At 38.2% G+C, this 20,763-nt stretch overlaps 1 protein-coding gene across 1 annotated transcript; it reads left to right on the forward strand.

Annotated features, from left to right (window-relative positions):
* Positions 1 to 1,618: 1,618 nt before the first annotated feature.
* On the forward strand, positions 1,619 to 8,628 carry LOC121217277 (uncharacterized). The gene is made up of 7 exons (XM_041092801.1): positions 1,619 to 1,869; positions 5,169 to 6,120; positions 6,283 to 6,681; positions 6,772 to 6,990; positions 7,138 to 7,884; positions 7,942 to 8,165; positions 8,472 to 8,628. The coding sequence occupies exons 1-7, from the start codon at positions 1,619 to 1,621 to the stop codon at positions 8,626 to 8,628; spliced, it is 2,949 nt and encodes a 982-aa protein (XP_040948735.1).
* Positions 8,629 to 20,763: the final 12,135 nt, after the last annotated feature.

The following is a 20,763-nucleotide window of genomic DNA, read 5'->3' on the forward strand; positions in this document are numbered from 1 at the left end:
CTGATTTGTTCGACCGCCTTGATAAAGGAGTTACCCCGGTTCCAGCAATTTTAGCGGAGACATTCAGATCATTGAGTACCTGTCGGCGAGCGGGCGAAGGCAGGTTCATTGGATGTGCACAGTTGTTACTTGCGTGGTTCCACAGTCATTTTTGAAAAGTGGATAAGGTGTCATATCGGGTCTTCTCTGAAAACTATTCGCCGCTAAAGGAGATGATAGCTACACCGAGAAGGACGACATTTCAATGGAAAAATGGATGGCAATTCTTCAAAACTTGCATTGAATGGAGAGCTCCGTGGTTACTTCCAGACGAAATTTTGTACCGATGCGGTAGTTTTGATTGGGTCCCTTTGCTTGGAATCTGGGGAGCTATTGGCTATGCCCCGTTATTAGTGCTCAGACAGTACAGATCAAGACAGTTTATACCCGCAACCCAGGGGCTGGCCGAGTGTGAATTCTCGTATGGGGGTGATGGCTACAAAAAGAGGATTCGAGAGATATCCAATGCGTGGAATCAGACTCGCCAAATGAAGCGATTAGCTGTAGGACCAATGACAACCCCCGAATATGAAGAATGGAGGGTCAGAAGAATCAATGACAATGTCCCCAAATCAAGCCCCGAAGGCAGTCATTCGATAGAGGAGCACTTACGGGTCATCCCTTCTGAACTAGAAATTTTGAAGCAAGATTTTGAAAGAAGAAATGCAGAGTTGGAAAAACAGATAGAGCAATGGAGGAAGAAAAAACAAACTTAAGGTTGGATGTAGATGTCCAGAAGCTCGAGATGGAGCGATTAAGAAAAGGAAAAGCTAGGGCTGAAGAAGATCTGGATAGTCTGAAAACAGATTACAAGAAGTTGCGATCATCAATGAGAACCGCCGGGTTGGGAAAGACTTCTGAACAATGGCGCAAGGAAGTTCAAGAAGAAAAGAACAAAGCTGATAGATGGGAAACGAGGTTTCAAGAAGTTCAAACCCAGAACGAGACTTTAAAGAAGAGTCTGAAAGAAAAGGGAAACTAGAAAATAGAGTGTCCGAGTTAGAAGAATCTCTCCATCGGCATCGAAATCGAAATTCTGTGATGGAATTAAAAGCAAGCCTAAGTAGAATTGAAGAGATGAAACGAAGAATTGAAGAGTTAGAAGCAGCATTGCGAAGTTGCGAGATGCGGATTGAGCACATGAGATCTAATGAAGATCGTCAAACCGAACAGTTGCACTACTTTCAGAACCAAGTAAGAGATAGAGATCAAATCATGGGAGAAGCCGTGCTTCAAATTCGAGAGGTGGCTGATCACTTGCAGACGTTAGCAGTACAAGCTGATGTGTTAAGCGTGAAGTACGAATTAGAGTCGAGTCGAGGACAGGAGCTAGCCTCGTTGCTTAGGAGGATTAGAATTTTGAGTTTTAGGGCTAAGTCGTATATGTAATCCACCTTATGTAAAAAGTTTATTTTCTAGTAAAGTTTTCATAATGAAATTGAACTAGAATTAACGCCTTTTGCATTCATGCATTGCATTATATGCATTAATGACCATTAAAAAACCCTAACTAAATAAAATTATTTCAGTTAACCTGGAAAACCGTCACTCTTACGGAACTCGAGCGAAGTCAAGGAACATGGATCAAAGACTAGAAAAACTTGAGCAGCTCCAAAGAGATATGCAAGATCAGATAGAAGAGCGGTTGGAAAAGATTCAGCGAGAGATGCGAGAATCCCAAGACGACATGATGGCAAAGTTAACGCAACTGTTGAAAGGAGGAAAAGACAAGGGAAAGGACCCTATTGTTAATGTTGAAGAAGGAAATAGTGATGAACCCCTTTACCCTCCAGGCTTTACCCCTCTACACGCGCATACTCAAGCTGAAATGTATCCACAAAGACCCTCTGTTACAATTAGACCCCAACAATTCCAAACGAGTCCTCCAATCGGAATAAGTAACTGTGACAGCCCTAATTCGACCCTAGTCGGAATGTGGTTTCGGGACCACAAAACCGAGACATAAAATTTAGTTAAAATTTTAGTTGCATATCATATATGTGTGATAGTACCTGTACAAAAATTTGATGTTTTAATTTTATATTATGAATGTGAATTTTGCTTGAAAGGATCTAGTTGAAAGACTTGGAAAATTATGATAGGTAAATAAGTAATGACCAAATAGTATTAAAGTGGGAAAATGTTGTCCTTGCATGTCAAATTAGCCAAACTAAAGCATAGTGGCCGGCCATGCTATGGGTGGAAACATGTCTCCAACATGTTATGCTAGTGATGCATGTTAAGAAAAATAAAATAATAAGCATGGTGATTAAATAATGAAAGGAAGGGTGATGGAAAAAAAAATAACATGGTCTCACCCCCTTGTTGCCGTGAATTGAAGAAAGAAAAAAAAGGAGTTCATTCTTGAACATCCTTGGCCGAATAGAGGAAAGAAAGGAAGGGGAAAAAAGGCTTGAGAAAATCGGCTATGGTGGTTTGCTAGACTAAGGTATGTTTGATATTATTATTTGAGATTCATGTATATTTTAAGTTGTAAGTGAAAATCTACCTAGCCATGGTTCAAATTTTGTTAATTGATGGAGATGATATTCGGCCATGAATGTTACATTCTTGGTTGGTATTTTGATGTCTTTGGTGATGAGGTATGAAGATGGTTGATTTTGAGTGTTTAATAAAAAGGATGCATGAATTATTGTTAAATAATGGTCGAATGTAGCATGATTAAAGAGGTGAATAAATTGAAGTTAAGGAGGTTGTCAATGAAAAATATGAGTTGGATGAGGCTTAAAGAATAAAAAAAAATCTAGGTGATTAGAGGTCAAGGACATTCGGCCATGGATGGTTGAATTTCTTTGATGTCGTTTTTGATGCTTTAGGGTATTGAGGGTTCATTATAGATGAGGTGAGTTTCTTGATTTAAAATTTGATGGATGTTAAGCTAGTTAGGCAACCAAAGGTTTGATATTTTTGTTATGTGGTTATATGTGCATTTCGGCCATGGTTTTTGTTTGAATTTGAGATTTGCAATGTGATTTTCCTAAATTGTCTATGAATTTGGTTGTTGATTTCATGGTAATGGTTTATTGAATCCATGAGAATTTAGTAAGGTTGCATTCGGCAACTTGCTTGAAATTAAAAATTGATGTCTAAGCTTAGGTGATTTCGATGATGATATATGTGTATATACATAAGTACATTTAGTTGATTCGGCTTTGGTAGTTGCATGAGATTATTAGCCGAATATACTAACATACATATACATGTGAGATTGGATTGTAAATATTTAGCAAGGTGGTTAAACTAGTTAAATTATTGATTTAGCTCAAGGAGCTAAAGGAGGTGAATCGAGCAAAGGCAAAGAAAATGTTATCGAGTAGCCGAGTTGGAACCGTCTTACCCAACACGAGGTAAGTCATTAAGCATGTAGTTGGTATTATTTCATTGGTCATAATGTTATGTATTGATGCTGAATGGAATGAATAAATATACATATATATATGCATGTACGTATGTGATGATGAAATTGTTGAATGAACGAAAAGAGGTAAGATGTACTGAGTTGTTGATCTCGGCACTAAACGTGCGGGATAACCATTTATGACCATGAGATTGGCGCTAAGTGCGCGGGATTAAATTGTACAGCACTAAGTGTGCGATTTGACTATGTTGCACTAAGTGTGCGAAATGAATATGATGCACTAAGTGTGCGAATTGACCATGCGGCACTAAGTGTGCGAGTCTGACTATGTAGCACTAAGTGTGCGATTTGATTACGTGGCACTAAGTGTGCGAGTTGATTATATAGCACTGAGTGTGCGGGCTCAATATACATTCGTGAATCATTATGGACACTATGTGTGCGACACTATTGAGACGATCGCGGACAGCGGATCGGGTAAGTGTCTCGAGTACATGGCTAATATGTGCTATGCTTATACTTGGTGTTGAGCTCGGTAAGTTGAACCTATGTGACAACTATACTTGAAGTCACGTACATAAAAATTTATCGTAGGATGGGTGAAAGGCTGTTTTGTGGTTTGATTGTAACGAAAATAAATTGATATATGAAAATGCTTCAATGTCCTATTGATGAGTATATGGATTGTGAATGCATGAATTGATATGAAATTGAATCGATAGATTGGAGGAACTATGGCATGGTTCGGTATGGATGGAGTAAATTGTCTCATTCCATTTTGTTCCTCTTGTGATAATGTTATTGATGTATAGTAGTGCATTGCTTATGACTTACTGAGTTATAAACTCACCCGGTGTTTCCTTGTCACCCATTATAGGTTGCTTGGACTCATCTATTTTTGCGGGGTCGGGCCGTCATCGAAGTCATCACACCGGATAGCGAGTTTTGGTACTCTCTTCTTAGTGTGCTTAGAAGATCATTTTGGCATGTATAAGCTAGTATGTTGTGTTTGAATTATGGCATGTAAACTTTAAGCCATGCGAAAATGGCACGAATGTTCGATTGAGTTGGATCAAGGGTAGGCATGAAATGAACCTAGTTACTTTCGTAACAGATGCTGGCAGCAGCAGTGTCATGAGATTGAAAAATCACTAAAAATAGTAGGAGTGGAATTAATTGATGAATAAATTATGTAATCGAAGCTCAATGAGTCTGCTTTCATGAGGTAGTAACGAAAAGATCATATGGGCAGTATATTAAGATATAATCAGATTTTTGTGGGACAGGGCCAGAACGGTTTCTGGATTCCCTGCTTCGACTTTGAAAATTCATTATAAATTAACCAGAGATAATTAGGGGTCGTACCATATATGTACAGATTCCTCTCTGAGTCTAGTTTTCATAGAAACAAACGGCATCAGTATTGAAGCCCCGTACAGGGAGATATCCAAGTCGTAATGAGCAAAGGTCAGTGTAGTCGACCCCTGCAACTTGGGAGACTTTGACTAATAAACTGTACTAATTGGCCCGACCAAAAATTCTAGAAAAAAATACATAGATGGGCACATGAGTCTAGTTTCTGGGAAAAATTACGAAACTGATTTTCGAGTTACGAAACTCAAGATATGATTTTAAACCGACTAGTACACAGATTTGGGCAATGTCTGGAAAATAAATTTTGTAAGGGGTTAAAGCCAGTTAACACCTCGTGTTCGACTCCGGTGTCGGTTTCGGGTTCGGGGTGTTACAGTAACAATTCTGGAGAGAATCCTACCAATCTCATAGTCCCTGACCTCGATGACGTGGCAGAAGTGGAAAAGACGAAAGTGGATCTGTCAAAGCAATTGGAAGACCGATGTAAATGGCTGGAGGAAAAGTTTAAGGCCATGGAAAGTGCTGATTACCACCGAGGAATGGACGCTAAAGATCTGAGCTTGGTGCCTGATTTAATCCTCCCTCCTAAGTTTAAAATGCCAGAGTTTGAAAAATATGACGGGACAAGTTGTCCCGATGCTCATATCACTATGTTTTGCCGAAGAATGACCGGGTACATCAACAACGAGCAGCTGTTGGTTCACTGTTTTCAGGATAGTTTGATCGGGTCAGCGGCTAGATGGTACAATCAATTGAGTCGAGCTGAAATCCACTCTTGGAAAGATTTGGCGCAGGCCTTTATAAAACAGTACAGACATGTGATGGACATAGCACCCGATCGAATTGTATTGCAAAATATGGAAAAGAAAACTAATGAGAGCTTTCGCCAGTATGCTCGAAGATGGAGGGAGGTAGCAGCACAAGTTCAACCACCACTTTTAGAAAAAGAGATAACCATGCTTTTTATCAATACTTTGAAAGCTCCATTTCTCAATCACATGCTGGGTAGTGCCACCAAAAGCTTTTCAGACATAGTGATGTCTGGAGAAATGATAGAAAATGCCATAAGGAGTGGCAAGATAAAAGCAGGAGAAAGTGCTAAAAGGTCAGCACCGAGAAAGAAGGAGCATGAGATAAACAACACAAGCATGTTTAACAAGGACCATTCTAGATCAATCACGGTGGGACAAGCCAGAGCAACAACCACTAATCAGCAAGGTTCTTCGAGACGGGAGTCCAATTCAAGGCCAAATATAGAAAGACCTCAATTCACACCCATCCCGGTGACGTATAAAGAATTGTATCAGAATTTATTTGATGCACATGTGGTATCTCCATTTTACCTAAAACCCATGCAACCTCCGTACCCCAAATGGTATGACACAAACTCCCAATGCGAGTACCACGCGGGGATTAAGGGGCACTCGATTGAGAACTGCACTGCATTCAAGAAGTTAGTGGAGAAACTTATCAATATGGGGATCGTAAAGATTGGCGACTCATCGGGGCCAAATGTAGCAGAAAATTCGTTGCCCAATCATGACGATAATAGGGTAAACGCGATAAGTGAGAATGAAGGAAGAAGAGTCAAAGGCAACGTGGCAGAGATAAAAACCCCTCTTGGATGGGTTTGGAAACAAATGGTAAAAAGAGGTCTTATCAAGCAAGATTCGATAGAAAGGCCTGAACAAGCAAAGAGATTTTGTGAGTTCCACGCAGAAGAAGATCATGACATCCAGGAATGCACCGAGTTCAGAATCGTGGTGCAAAACTTTATGGATAGCAAAGAAATGGAGTTTTATGATGAAATCAAAGGGTTAAAAGAGGAAGAAGTTTGTGCTACAGGAGAAGGATCTGCAAGGAGAACCCAAGAGCTTCGCCATCCAGTGGTTATCATTTCAAAGCCAATGAACAAAGAATCTGGAATACAAATAGGGCCAAAAGTTATAATCCAAAAACCTGTATCCTTTCCTTACAAGGATAACAAAAAGGTTCCTTGGAGTTACGATTGCAATGTGACGATTCCAGGAAAAGAGAGCTCGGTAAATGCTTCAGAAAAGAAGGAAGGATTCTATACACGAAGTGGAAAGCGCTATGATCCGGCAGACGCGATAGTGGAATCTGGAAAAGAAAAAGCTTTAGCAGTTGAGCTAGGAAAAACAAAAACAGACGAAATTGAATCGAGTGTCAATCAGCCGGTAACTGAAAATCAAGCCAAAGAATTTCTAAAATTCTTGAAACATAGCGAGTACAGCGTGGTAGAACAATTACATAAGCAACCGGCTCGTATCTCCGTACTTGATTTGCTTATAAGTTCAGAGATACATCGTAATGCATTGATTAAGGTGCTAAATGAAACTTATGTCACTAAAGATATCTCGGTGAATAAGTTGGACCGCTTGGTTAATAATATCAATGCCGATAATTTCATCTTTTTTAATGATGATGAAATACCGCCAGGGGGAAGAGGATCTACCAAAGCATTACACATCACTGCTCGTTGCGGGGAGTATATGTTAGCTGGAGTGCTAATTGACAATGGATCAGCCTTGAATGTTTTACCCCTATCTACCTTAAGTAGGTTACCGGTGGATAACTCTCACATGAGATCATGCCAAAATATAGTGAGAGCATTTGATGGTACCGAAAGAAAGGTGATAGGAAGAATAGAAGTACCTCTTTTAATTGGCCCAAATACATACGATGTGGACTTCCTAGTGATGGATATCAAGCCGTCATATAATTGCTTATTAGGAAGACCCTGGATTCATTCGGCAGGGGCGGTGCCTTCATCATTGCACCAGAAGTTAAAATTGGTAATAGAAGGCCGGTTAATTACAATTGACACCGAGGAAGATATCATTGCATTGGTAACCAATGATACACCATATTTGGGAATAGACGACGAGGCAGTTGAATGTTCTTTTCGATCTTTGGAGTTCGTAAATGCAACCTTTGTCATAGGGGGAAAGAAGATTCCGACGCCCAGCATGTCTAAAGCCACAAGGATGGGATTACAAGCGACAGTTAGGAAAGGAGCTGTGCCTGGAAGAGGACTTGGAAGATGCCTTCAGGGAAGGATGGGGGCACCAGTAGTGAAATACAAACAAGATCGTTTTGGTTTAGGATTTAAACCAAATACCAAACAGAGAAGGAAAGAGTTAGAAAAGAGACAAGATAGAAGGAAGGCGCGTTTGAACGGAAAAGAAGTCGACTGGGAACCTATGGCTTTCCCCCACATATCCAGGACATTCATGTCGGGAGGAACTATGTATTCTGAACTGAGGGCTCCAAGAAAGAAGACCGCAGAGGAAATGTTAAGAAACTTAAGCATCAATGCCATATGTGAAGAAGAATTTGAAGGAGGAAGTACGTCAGGCATCTATCCCGTTGAACCTGGGAGTGTTTTAAACAATTGGACTGCGGAAGAAATGCCTGAAGTTTTTAGAGCTTTTCCAGAGTAATATTCAAAACATTAATTGTTCTAATCCTAGAGAAAATGAAAACTTTTGTGAACTGAAATAGGCTTATATGTGGACATTGTGATTTCAATGAAATATATCTTCGCATTTTGAGTATATATTCTTTTCAAATTCTTTTTTTCATACATTCATGGTCATACTAAATAAGAATTCTTAAATTCATACATTCCCTGTACATTCTTTGATACCTATAACAGGTCCCAAGATATCAATGATATGAGTGACTCTACTATGGACTTAGAAAATCTTTTTGAACAAGATATGTGTCCAGAGGAATCTCAAGATTTTGAAGATAACACAGATTGCAACCTATCTCCGGACTTGTTGAGAATGGTAGAGCAGGAAGAGAAATAGATTCTACCCCACGAAGAGACGATAGAGACAGTGATCTTGGAAGAGGGAAAGGTGTTAAAGATTGGTACCCGCATAGCTGAAGAAGTAAAACAAGACCTCATTGAATTGCTGCGATAGTTCAAAGATGTCTTCGCATGGTCATACCAAGATATGCCGGGGTTAAGTACTGACATCGTGGTTCACCGACTTCCTATAAAGGAGGATTGCAAACCAGTTCAGCAAAAACTCCGAAGAATGAGGCCTGATATCGTGTTAAAAATAAAAGAAGAGGTGCAAAAGCAATTCGACGCTGGGTTCCTGAAGGTGGTCAAATACTCCGAGTGGGTAGCTAACATTGTTCCTGTCCCTAAGAAAGATGGGAAGGTACGAATGTGTGTGGATTATAGAGATCTAAATAAGGCTAGCCCAAAAGATAACTTTCCCTTGCCGCATATCGACGCCTTGGTAGACAATACAGCAGGACATTCGCTGTTTTCTTTCATGGATGGCTTCTCAGGATATAACCAAATTAAGATGCATCCCGAGGATATGAGGAAAACTACGTTCATAACCCTATGGGGAACTTTTTGTTATAAGGTGATGCCATTTGGGTTGAAAAATGCAGGGGCAACGTATCAGAGGGCCATGGTAACACTGTTCCATGACATGATGCATAAGGAGTTAGAAGTCTATGTTGATGACATGATTGCAAAATCTAAAACAGAAAAGGAACATGTGCAGGTCCTTAAGAAATTATTTACGAGATTGAGGAAATTTCAGCTAAAGCTAAATCCAGCAAAATGCACATTCGGGGTCAGATCAGGAAAATTGCTTGGATTCGTGGTCAGTGAAAGAGGAATTGAGATTGATCTTGACAAAGTAAGAGCAATACAAGAATTACCCCCGCCGCGTACTCAAAAGGAGGTTCGAGGTTTTCTAGGAAGGCTGAACTATATTGCTCGGTTCATCTCACAGCTAACTGAGAAATGCGACCCCATATTTCGCCTCCTCAAGAAACATAATCCAGGTGTATGGGATGAGGAATGTCAAAAAACTTTTGAAAAAGTCAAACATTACTTATCCAACGCCCCAGTACTGATGCCACCCTGCCCAGACAAACCGCTCATACTGTATTTGGCAGTATTTGAAAATTTCATGGGATGCGTGCTTGGTCAACATGACGAATCAGGGCGAAAGGAAAGAGCGATCTACTATCTCAGTAAGAAGTTCACCGAATGCGAAACAAGATATTCGCCAATCGAAAAATTATGTTGTGCTTTAATTTGGACAACTCGGAGACTGAGACAGTACATGTTGTACCATACGACCTGGTTAATCTCCAAATTAGACCCTCTGAAATACTTGATGGAGTCAGCCGCTCTGAATGGAAGAATGGCTCGATGGCAAATTCTTCTATCTGAATTTGACGTAGTCTATGTGAACCAGAAGGCGGTCAAAGGGAGTGCAATAGCGGAATTCCTAGCAAGTAGGGCTCTCGATGATTATGAGCCATTGAACTTCGATTTCCCAAATGAGGATTTGATGTATGCCGCAACCGTAAAGAAAGATTTCCAAGAAGGTGGTCCTTGGAAGTTGAGTTTTGACGGAGCTTCAAATGCTATAGGCAACGGAATTGGGGCAGTACTCGTGTCCCCTAGTGGAGATTATGAGATTTGGGTACTATTGGTCCACCATGGAAGGGGATTGCATTAATTATGCCAAGAGGTGCCATAAATGTCAAATTTATGGTGACAAAATGCACGCACCACCTTCACCCCTTCATGTTATGGTTTCTTCATGGCCTTTCTCCATGTGGGGAATGGACGTTATCGGGCCAATATCTCCAAAAGCTTCCAATGGGCATCGTTTTATCTTTGTGGTTATTGATTACTTCACTAAATGGGTGGAGACGGCTTCATATGTAAATGTCACGAAGTCGGCAGTTAGCAAGTTTCTGAAAAAAGAGATCATATGTCGATACGGGATGCCTGAAAGGATCATATCCGATAATGCGCTGAACTTAAACAACAACTCAATAGCGGAAGTTTGTAGTCAGTTCAAGATCAGACACCACAATTCGTCACCGTACCGTCCAAAAATGTATGGTGCCGTGGAAGCAGCTAACAAAAACATCAAGAAAATTATAGGAAAAATGACTGAAACCTACAAAGATTAGCACGAGAAATTACCTTTTGCTCTCCTGGCATATCGCACTTCTGTTAGAACCTCTACCGGGGCAACACCATTTTCTTTAGTCTATGGGATGGAAGCAGTTTTACCCATAGAAGTTGAAATTCCTTCTCTCCGAGTATTAACTGAACTAAAGTTGGATGAGGCTGAATGGATTCAATCCAGATATGACCAGTTAAACTTGGTAGAAGAAAAGAGGTTAAAAGCTATTCGTCATGGTCAGATGTATCAGAAACGAATGATGCGAGCTTACAACAAAAAAGTTCGTCCCAGAGAATTTTACGAGGGGGACCTGGTGCTGAAAAAGATTCTTCCTCTACAAAAAGATTTTAGAGGAAAGTGGATGCCAAATTGGGAAGGTCCTTATGTGGTAAAAAAGGCCTTTTCAGGAGGAGCTTTAATCCTGAGCGAAATGGATGGTAAAAGCCTGTCAAATCCTGTAAATTCAGACTCAGTCAAGAAGTATTTCACTTAAAAAGGGGGCATTCAAAAAAAAAAAAGGGGGAGAGGCCAAGGTGAAAACCCGCAAAAGGCACCTTGAGACCAAAGGGGATTTGAGTTGAAAACCTGAAAAAGGCGGCTCGAATTTTGAAGCGTGAGGTGAACGGAACGGCTCGAATTTTTGAGCAGGATCTGAGGCATGTGGTGGTCTTACTACACCTGAATCGCAAGAAGGAGTAGGTGACATCTTGGGGTATCGACAAAATACTGTAGATTCCAAACACATATTAAATGGTCTTTAGAAAACTTGTGCAGGGAAGCTCGTGCTGCGATATCTGGGGCACCTGTTGTCATCTTATACTTTGAATCTTGGCAAAATTTGTTGTCTTGATTATTGTATTCAGTTCAAGCTTTGCTCCCCAATAAAATTTCATTCTTGTCCATTGTCTTATTTTATTTTTTATCTTAGCAAAATTTGCTATCTCGATTAACTCATTCATCTCGAGATTTGTTCTCAATAACATTTGTTTGTTCGTTGTGGTAACCTTCTCGAAAAACATTTAGAATAACTATTAGTAAACTGAATGTTCAAGCAATTGGAGTTTTGCATATTACTCTAGAAATTTCTAAATAATGAAGGAGCCTGAAACAGGACTGTTGTTTAGAGCACACCAAATTCAAAGTGTCCAAAAAGGAAGAGTCCAAATCAGGACTATCCTTTCAAATTTTGTTGTCCAAACATTGAACAAAATGACAAGATGTCGTGTTGGTGGCAAAGCTTCAATGAACAAACAAGCGATGTTCACCAAGTAATAAGAAAAGGTTTTCTCGGAGAAGGAAATTTTGCATTTGTACATAAACATTTGGTATGACACCTTGGGAATGGTGTAGGAGATCAAAGAGTTTCACATTCTGTATCCTTGAATTGTGATAGCAGAGGATCGAGAAAAAGCCATATCCTTCTACCCTTAGTTTACGGTGGGAGATTGATGGTACAAATTTTATGTCCCAGTGGATTAAACTTTGACGTTCGCAGTGGGGGCAATCTGACTAAGTGTTTCTTTGGATGCCAACCGAGCAAGAAGGCGTTGTAACACGTCAGTGATAAAACATGAGCAATGACAACTCAAACATTAAAAATGGATCATTCTCATGACATTCTGCATTCATTCATACACATCTAGTTAGAAGCATTTGATTCATTCTGATCATGCCATCCTAAACACTAGGCATAAATAGGTCCATAAAATGGATTTTACAGGTCATATTCCCCAGAGAATAGATCAAAGAAACAGATCCTATACCCTTGAAGTTGCAATGGGAGGGATTGAAGTCATTAAAGTAGATATTGTCTTCATGTATTGGCGTGAAGCAGATCGAAGATAGCAGGTCCTATCTTCCTATATTGATAGGAAGTGGATCCAGGATGCAGATCTTGTCTTCCCATATTGGTGGCGAAGTAGATCGCAGAAAGCAGATCTTGTCTTCATGTATTGGCGTGAAGTAGATCGAAGGTAGCAGATCCTATCTTTCTATATTGGTAGGAAGTGGATCGAAGATGCAGATCTTGTCTTCCCATATTGGTGGCGAAGTAGATCGCAGAAAGCAGATCTTGTCTTCATGTATTGGCGTGAAGTAGATCGAAGATAGCAGGTCCTATCTTCCTATATTGATAGGAAGTGGATCCAATATGCAGATCTTGTCTTCCCATATTGGTGGCGAAGTAGATCGCAGAAAGCAGATCTTGTCTTCATGTATTGGCGTGAAGTAGATCGAAGATAGCAGGTCCTATCTTCCTATATTGATAGGAAGTCGATCCAAGATGCAGATCTTATCTTCCCATACTGGTGGTGAAGTAGATTGAAGATTGCAGATCTTGCCTTCCTGTATTTGGCAGCGAAGCAGATCAAAGATGGCAGATTTTACCTTCCTGACCACAGTGGAGTACACTGAAGCCGATAATTCTATCTCCCTGTATTTGGCAGTGGAATAGATTGAAGATTGCAGATCTTGCCTTCCTGTATTTGGCAGCGAAGCAGATCAAAGATGGCAAAATTTACCTCCCTGACCACAGTGGAGTACATTGAAGCCGATAACTCTATCTCCCTGTATCTGGCAGTGGAATAGATTGAATATTGCAGATCTTGCCTTCCTGTATTCGGCAGCGAAGCAGATCGAAGATGGCAGATTTTACCTCCCTGACTACAGTGGAGTACATTGAAGCCGATAACTCTATCTCACTGTATCTGGCAGTGGAATAGATTGAAGATTGCAGATCTTGCCTTCCTGTATTAGGCAGCGAAGCAGATCGAAGATGGCAGATTTTACCTCCCTGTGACTACAGTGGAGTACATTGAAGCCGATAACTCTATCTCCCTGTATCTGGCAGTGGAATAGATTGAAGATTGCAGATCCTGCCTTCCTATATTGGTAGGAAGTGGATTGAAAACAGACTCTATCTCCCTGTATTTAGCAGTGGAATAGATTGCAGGTCGAAGATGGCGGATTTTACCTCTCCGATTACAGTGGAGTACATTAAAGCCAGTAGTTCTATCTCCTTGGGCAACAGTGGAATAGATTGAAGATTACAATCTTATCTCCCTAAGCAGTAGTGGAGTAGATCGCATTAAGTCTTATCTCCCTAAGCAGTAGTGGAGCAGATAAAACCACAGATCTTATTTCCCTAAGCAATAGTGAAGCAGATCGCATCAAGTCTTATCTCCCTAAGTAGTAGTGGAGCAGACTAAAAACACAAATCTCATCCCCATGGAGTCGTAGCAGAATAGATTGAAGCTACAAGGCGTATCTGAAGTTGCAGTAGAGTGGATCGAAGCAACAAGACGTAGCAGACTGGAATAAGGCTACTGGAAGAAGATGAGCACCAAAAAGTCAAGACTCGGCAAGACCGGGCAAAATTGGCCCTTTTGATGTCTTTGCTCTATTCTCGTTACACGAAAATGAGCAAAGAGGGGCAGCTGTAAAGGCCCAATTTTGGCCCAACTTAAACCAACCCTAACCAAACACAATTTGGCCCAACCTAATCCCAACCCAAACACAAAAAATAAATAAATAAATAAATAAAAACCTTGGCCACCTACTCCACCACCTTTGTTGGCCACCCACCTTAGCCACCAACTCCACCACCCTTGGCCACCTAAACCACCCCAACCACTCCACTTGTAAAATTTGGCTATAAAAGCCATTCAAGACTTTGTTTTTAGGAGGTGGGTTTTTGGTTTTTTGGAGAAGGATTGTTCTTTGTTTTGGAGGAGGTTTTTTTTGTTTTTTGGAGGTGTTTTTTTGTAAAAAAGGTTATTTTTGTTTCTTGGAAAGGCTAGTTTTTGGAGATTAATCAAAGATCAAAGCAAAAGAGGTTTCTTTTGTCTATTCTTATCTTTAGTTCTTTGTTTGTTTATTGTTTTCCTTTCAATTTTATTTTGTTTTTTTATACGAAAGTAAAAATAAAAGTAAGAAGCTTACCCATATTTTCATTATCGAAAAAGGTTTTTTTGAGGTCCGGCCGCCGTGTACGGTGGCACCGATGGCGGCCCGTGGGGGTCCATGACCGAAGCAAAGCCGGACCAACGGCCGGATTTAGAAAAGAGGGAGAAAGAGAGTTGAGAGCTTTGTTTTATTATTTTATTATTTTTACTATTATTTATATTATTATTATTATTATTTCTCATGTATATATTATTTTTTATATTATTATTATATTATATATGCCCTCTCCATATTTATTTATATTATTACTATCATTATTGTTACTTTTATTATTTTTTATTTCTAACTACTATTATTATATATATGTATTATTGTTTGTATTATTATTATTATCACCCCTATTGTTATTACTTTACTTTTGTATTCTAATATATTATTAATATTACTTATATTTTTATTATTTTTGCTATCATTATTACTATTATATATTAGTGTATATTTTTATGTATATATATATTTTATATATAGTATTATTTTTATTACTTTAATTTAATATTTTTATTATATTTGCTTTTTGTATTTCTATATTTATTATTATTATATAGTAGTGTGTATTTCTATTATATACATATATATATACATTTATATATAGTATTATTGTTTACTTTACTTTAATATTATTCTTATTATCATTATATCCAACCCAATAATAATTCTTTCATAAAAGTAATATTCCGTATTTGGTAATTCGAGACAATTGTGCCCTAACTTATTGGGTTTCGATTTTTCTCCTTTAACCTAAATAACGGAATACTCTTTTAAATCGTGACATGAGTTTTGAAAAATGCTTATTCTCGGAGATACGAGGTGTTGTTCCCTAACTTACTGGGTATGGCATTTCGTTACCTCGAAATAAGATTTTTGCAAGTAAAGGCAATATTCGGTGTTTGGGAATTCGAGGAAACGTGCCCTAACTTACTGGGTTTCGATTTTCCTCGTTCACCTTAACTAACTGAATAACCTTTTGAAATACACGAATTTTTATATAAAAGGCAAGCTCGTTCTCGAAAATTCAAGATGTCGTGTCCTAACTTACTGGATGTGACATTTTATATTGTGAGACGAGAAGGTCCTTAACATTTGAGCATTTTCTTTACAAAGAGGGATCGTATTTTAAATTCTTTCAAGTTTTCAAATTTTCGACACTAAGACACTAATTAATCAACTAGGTACCAATTTTGGGCGTATCGAGGGTGCTAATCCTTCCTCGTGCGTAACCGACTCCCGAACTCATTTTTCTGAATTTCGTAGACCGAAATCGTTGTTTTAATAAAATTAAATCATTTATTAAAAACAACCACCTTTTGAGGTGACCCAATCACACCTCGTCAAAAAAGGATTGTTGGCGACTCCCGTTTTCATTCTTTTTTTTCAAAATCCAAGTCGACCCCGTTTTCATCCAAAAAATGGTGTCAACACAGTTGTTAGGATATTGATTGTCGGCACTCTTTCAATATATAAGAGTTATTTTGTCTTTCATTTAAGCTTTCTTTTTTCTTTAGTTGAAAATGGATATTAATAATATTAGTGTTTTGTTTGTTGAGGAGAAAGTAGAAATTGGTGGAGATGAGTTTTGAAATTTTGTTTATTTATATTTATCTTGATTGAAAAATGATAAATACTGGTTTTTTTATAGAAATATTATAAAAAAATAAAAAATAATCAAAATTTTATAACTTTTTTTATTTACCAAAATATATATTTTTTATTTATCAAAATATATAAAAAAACTTGCAAAAAAAATCTGCACCGATCTGACGGGATATTGGTTGCGCCAATGGTGCCAATACTATTGGCGGCACCAATGTATAAAAGGGGGGGTCGGTGGTGGGGGGTAGAAGGAGAGGGAAAGAAAGAAAGAAAGAAAGGAGAGGAAAGAAAGAAAAAGAAGGAAAGAAAAGGAAAGGAGAAGAGAAAAAAAAAGAAGAAGAAGAGGGAAGAAAGGAAAAAAAAGAAAAAAAATGTATTTTTTATAAATTTAATTTTTTTTTGTAATATTTGTGTGTTTAAAATTTAAGTTATGTACATTATATTTATTTTCTTATTTTATTTAGCATATATATTTTATGAAATATATTTAGAATGAAAAAATAATGGTATGTACATTGTATGTTGGGGTTTTTTTTACAAAAATATTATAAAAAATAAAAAATAACCAAAATATTATAACTTTTTTTTAGTTACAAAAAAATATTTTTTATTTACCAAAATATATAAAAAACCTGTAAAAAATATCTGCACTGATGTGACGGCACTTTGGTCATGCCAAAGCCATTGGCGGCACCAATGGTGCCATACTGATTGGCAGCACTACTCGTATTATAAATACGAGCTCTGTTCAACTGAAGGGAGAAAAATCAAAAAAAAGAAAGAAGAGGTGTTGCGGAAAAGAAGAGAAAAAAAGAAAAAAAGAAAAAAGAAGGTATTTTTTAAAAATAATTGATTATATTTTTGTTATTATTTTGTATATTTTGTAATATTTTTTGTTTTAGTTTAGCTATTAAGATTAATAAAACTCAAAATAATAGTATTAGTTATTATTATTATTATTGTTGTTGCTGTTGTTATTATTGTTAGTATTAAAATGTTATTAATGTATTAAGATGTAATTTAGTAATATTATTGTTAGCAAAAAACTAGTATTATTATTATGGTTACTTATTATTTTTATTTACCAAAATAAACTAGTTAGTAAAAAACTAGTATTATTATTATAGTTAGTTATTATTTTTAGTAAAATTAATAATTTGTGTGTATTATTTTGAGTATAAAATTATTAATATTATTAGTGTGTTAATTATAAGGATTAGTGGTTAAACTGTTTTCATGTACAAAATTACATATTGAAACATTAAATTTTTTTTAAGTAATTTAGTTATTGTTTGAGAATTTTTATGAGATTTTGTTTTTTTTTACAGATTAAATATTGAAGATGGATGTTAAGTTTCTTGTATGCGTTTATTTCTATGGATCATCATAACAACAAGTGTTGGATGTGTATTTGAATGTCGGCAACAAATAGTATTGAGATTTAATAGAAATGTATTGTTCGATGAAATGAAGGCAATGATTAATGTAAAAATTTATAAACGTTGTGGGAGAAGGATATTAAAAATTTTCTACAAATTTCCAGTTTTGACAAATCCGGTCAAATTCGTCGAAATGTAACTTGTAGACGACGAAGACATGGAGACAATGATCGATCTCTACTGTGGGAATGGGAGTTAGAAGAATGCACCGACTCACTTATTTGCTGAGTTAGTCGGTATGAAGCAAAATGAAAATGTTAATACATCTGATGAAAAAGACGGGGCTGAAGAACCGTGGATGGTGGCTCCAATATCATACGTTGATAGTGAATCAACTATGGGTGGGATCGGTATCGACCTGAATATTACACCCGATGTTGACATGGTTGGTGGTAAAGAAGGTGCTGGCGAAGAAGAAAGTAGTGGCGATCATTGGGATGAAGAGGTCGATAGTGACGATGATCCCGATGTGGATGATGTATCTGATGATATTGACGATGAAGATGTCAACAATGATGAAGGCATTAACGCTTCTTCGGCCGGGGAGTAGATGCGGCGTATTTTGATACATAGTAATCCTGGGCCACACATGTCGCTCATAGACCCCGACGCAGCGTATGTAGCTGAGTTTCCGGAGTACCCTGAAATAGTTCATTCTCACGGGCTGGCCGTAACATCTGATAATAATGAGTTATTCATAGGCCAGAGATTCAGCTGTAAAGAAGAGTGCGTATATGCCATTAAACGGTACAGCATGAAGATATCAATAGATTATAAAGTTTCCATGCCTACTCCGACAATATATGTTGGGGAGTGTTGGAAGGCAGCGGAAGGCTACAATTGGCGGGTACGAGTTGCATTTATTAGAAGTTCTCAGATGTGGGAAATACGAAAATTTATTAGTACTCATACATGCACATCAACACGTATGACAGAAGATCATGGAAAACTTGATTCGAAAACTATTTGTACGTGTATCATTCCAATGGTGAATGACATGTCGAACATTAAAATTTTCGGTACTTATTGCGGAAATGTAAGCACGATTTCAGTATCGAGTCTCATATTGGAAGGCATGGATAGCTAAACAGATGGCGATGGAACAACTGTATGGGGATTACGATTCATCGTATGAGCTTTAAGGTTGGATAGCTGCTATGCGTGAGTACGTACCGGGGACTGCGATTGAGTTGCAGACAAGTCCATATTATGGCCCGGATAACCAGTTACAGTCGGTAAAAAGGATTTTCCATCGAATGTTCTGGACGTTCGATCCATGTATGCGGGCATTTCCCCACTGCAAGCAACTTGTGCAGGTGAATGGGACCTGGCTGTATGGAAAATATACAAAGATCCTACTTCTTACAGTTGCTCAAGACGGTAACAAAAACGTGCTCCCGATAGCATTTGCTATTGTAGATAAAGAGAACATGAAGTCTTAGGAATTCTTCCTCACAAATTTGTCGAGGTATGTTATTAGAAACAATAACATTTGCATCATCTTCGATAGAGGAAAGGGTTTAATTGCAGCTATTAGGCGTTCCGGTGTGCCGTGGAGATCCGTTTACTGGATTCGTCACATTGCGTCTAACTTCCATAAAGATTATAAGAATGCAGACTGGAAGAGACAAGTCGTGGCAATGGGTAAATGATAACCTTATCTTTTCAATATAAGTTGTAATGTTTGATGTTATCGACTTACTAGAACTTATTTTTCGTTAATACGTAAGCAGCGTACGAGTTAGAGCCACATTTTTCGGCAAAGAATGATCCGGCTTGAGAGTGAAATGGAGGGGCAAATGAACACATCTTTTCGACAATGGTTGCGCATAATAGAGCCGAGGCTGTGGGCTCAAAATTTTGACGAGGGCTTTGGTTATGGCCACATGACCACAGAAATAGAATAGATGTCATGAATATTAGAGTAGCATATTACCCACTCCCGGGCATGCTGTTCAATCCTTAGGCGGTATATCGGGACATCACATGACATCCCGATGCCTGGACGGGTCGTCTACCTAAAAAAAATAGTATAGGGTTTAGGGTTGGTAACATTACTCAACATATTATAACTACAAATAATGATAATTTATATTTTATCACCTAAGTGGCAGTGGATACAGATAAGGTTGGTGACTAACGCGTGCCAAAAATAACTTTCAATAAAGCGCCTAGGACTGCAGCAGTATGAGGCATCCGTCGATGTCTTTAACATGCGGCTCTGTCCCCGACAAAGCTCTCAGTACAACGTTGCTAGAATGGCGGAACTGCAGCTATACGACCTAGCAGTGGACAAATCAGCTCATAGGGACAAGTACGACAAATGCACACTGTCGCCGTTTGCATCAGGTATGAGTACTGCCCCTATCATATGCATGATGTACGCTCGAGCAGCGCACATCAAATCACATTCAGTGGCGGTCGTTGATAATTGTCCAAATTTGGCTTTTAGCCATGTAAATTTTATGCCGAAAAAATATTTATCACCGTCCTCTAGTGACTTAACTAGGAGTTGATAGCAAAGTGCAGCCGGATTGGTGAATGAAGATACTCCCGTTACGGGACTCTCGTCAATTGGGAGCCCAAATTGCACTGCAACATCCTCCAAGGTCACCGTGCACTCCCCGCACGAAAAATGGAAAGTGTGGGTCTCTGGACGCCACTAGGGGTGTTCATTCGGTTAACCGACCCGAAATTACTATAACCGAATTAACCGACATTCCAAAAATTTTTAACCGTTAACCGAACCAATTTTTTTTAAAAAAATTTAACCGAACCGAAAATTTTTCGGTTAATAAGGTCGGTTAACCGAATTAACCGAAAATTATGTATTTTTTATTTTTGGTTAAAAATTACCCGAATTACCCGAATTAACCGAATTACCGAAAAATACCCGAAACTTTTTATTTTTTATTTTTAAAATTTAAAAAATTTATAAATTATTAAAGTAAATTGGGTTTTAGACTTTAGTAAATTGGGTTGTCTTTTAGTT

The sequence above is a fragment of the Gossypium hirsutum genome, chromosome D05 (assembly GCF_007990345.1).
Source record: "Gossypium hirsutum isolate 1008001.06 chromosome D05, Gossypium_hirsutum_v2.1, whole genome shotgun sequence".
Lineage (NCBI taxonomy): Eukaryota > Viridiplantae > Streptophyta > Magnoliopsida > Malvales > Malvaceae > Gossypium > Gossypium hirsutum.

Bases quoted from the DNA above. Each gene is read 5' to 3' on its own strand.
- LOC121217277 (XM_041092801.1), top strand. From the start codon at position 1,619: ATGGATCAAAGACTAGAAAAACTTGAGCAGCTCCAAAGAGATATGCAA. The intron at 6,991-7,137 runs GTAACTGAAAAT...GCATTGATTAAG, and splicing joins AATCGAGTGTCAATCAGCCG to GTGCTAAATGAAACTTATGT. The intron at 7,885-7,941 runs GTAGTGAAATAC...AATACCAAACAG, and splicing joins AGGGAAGGATGGGGGCACCA to AGAAGGAAAGAGTTAGAAAA.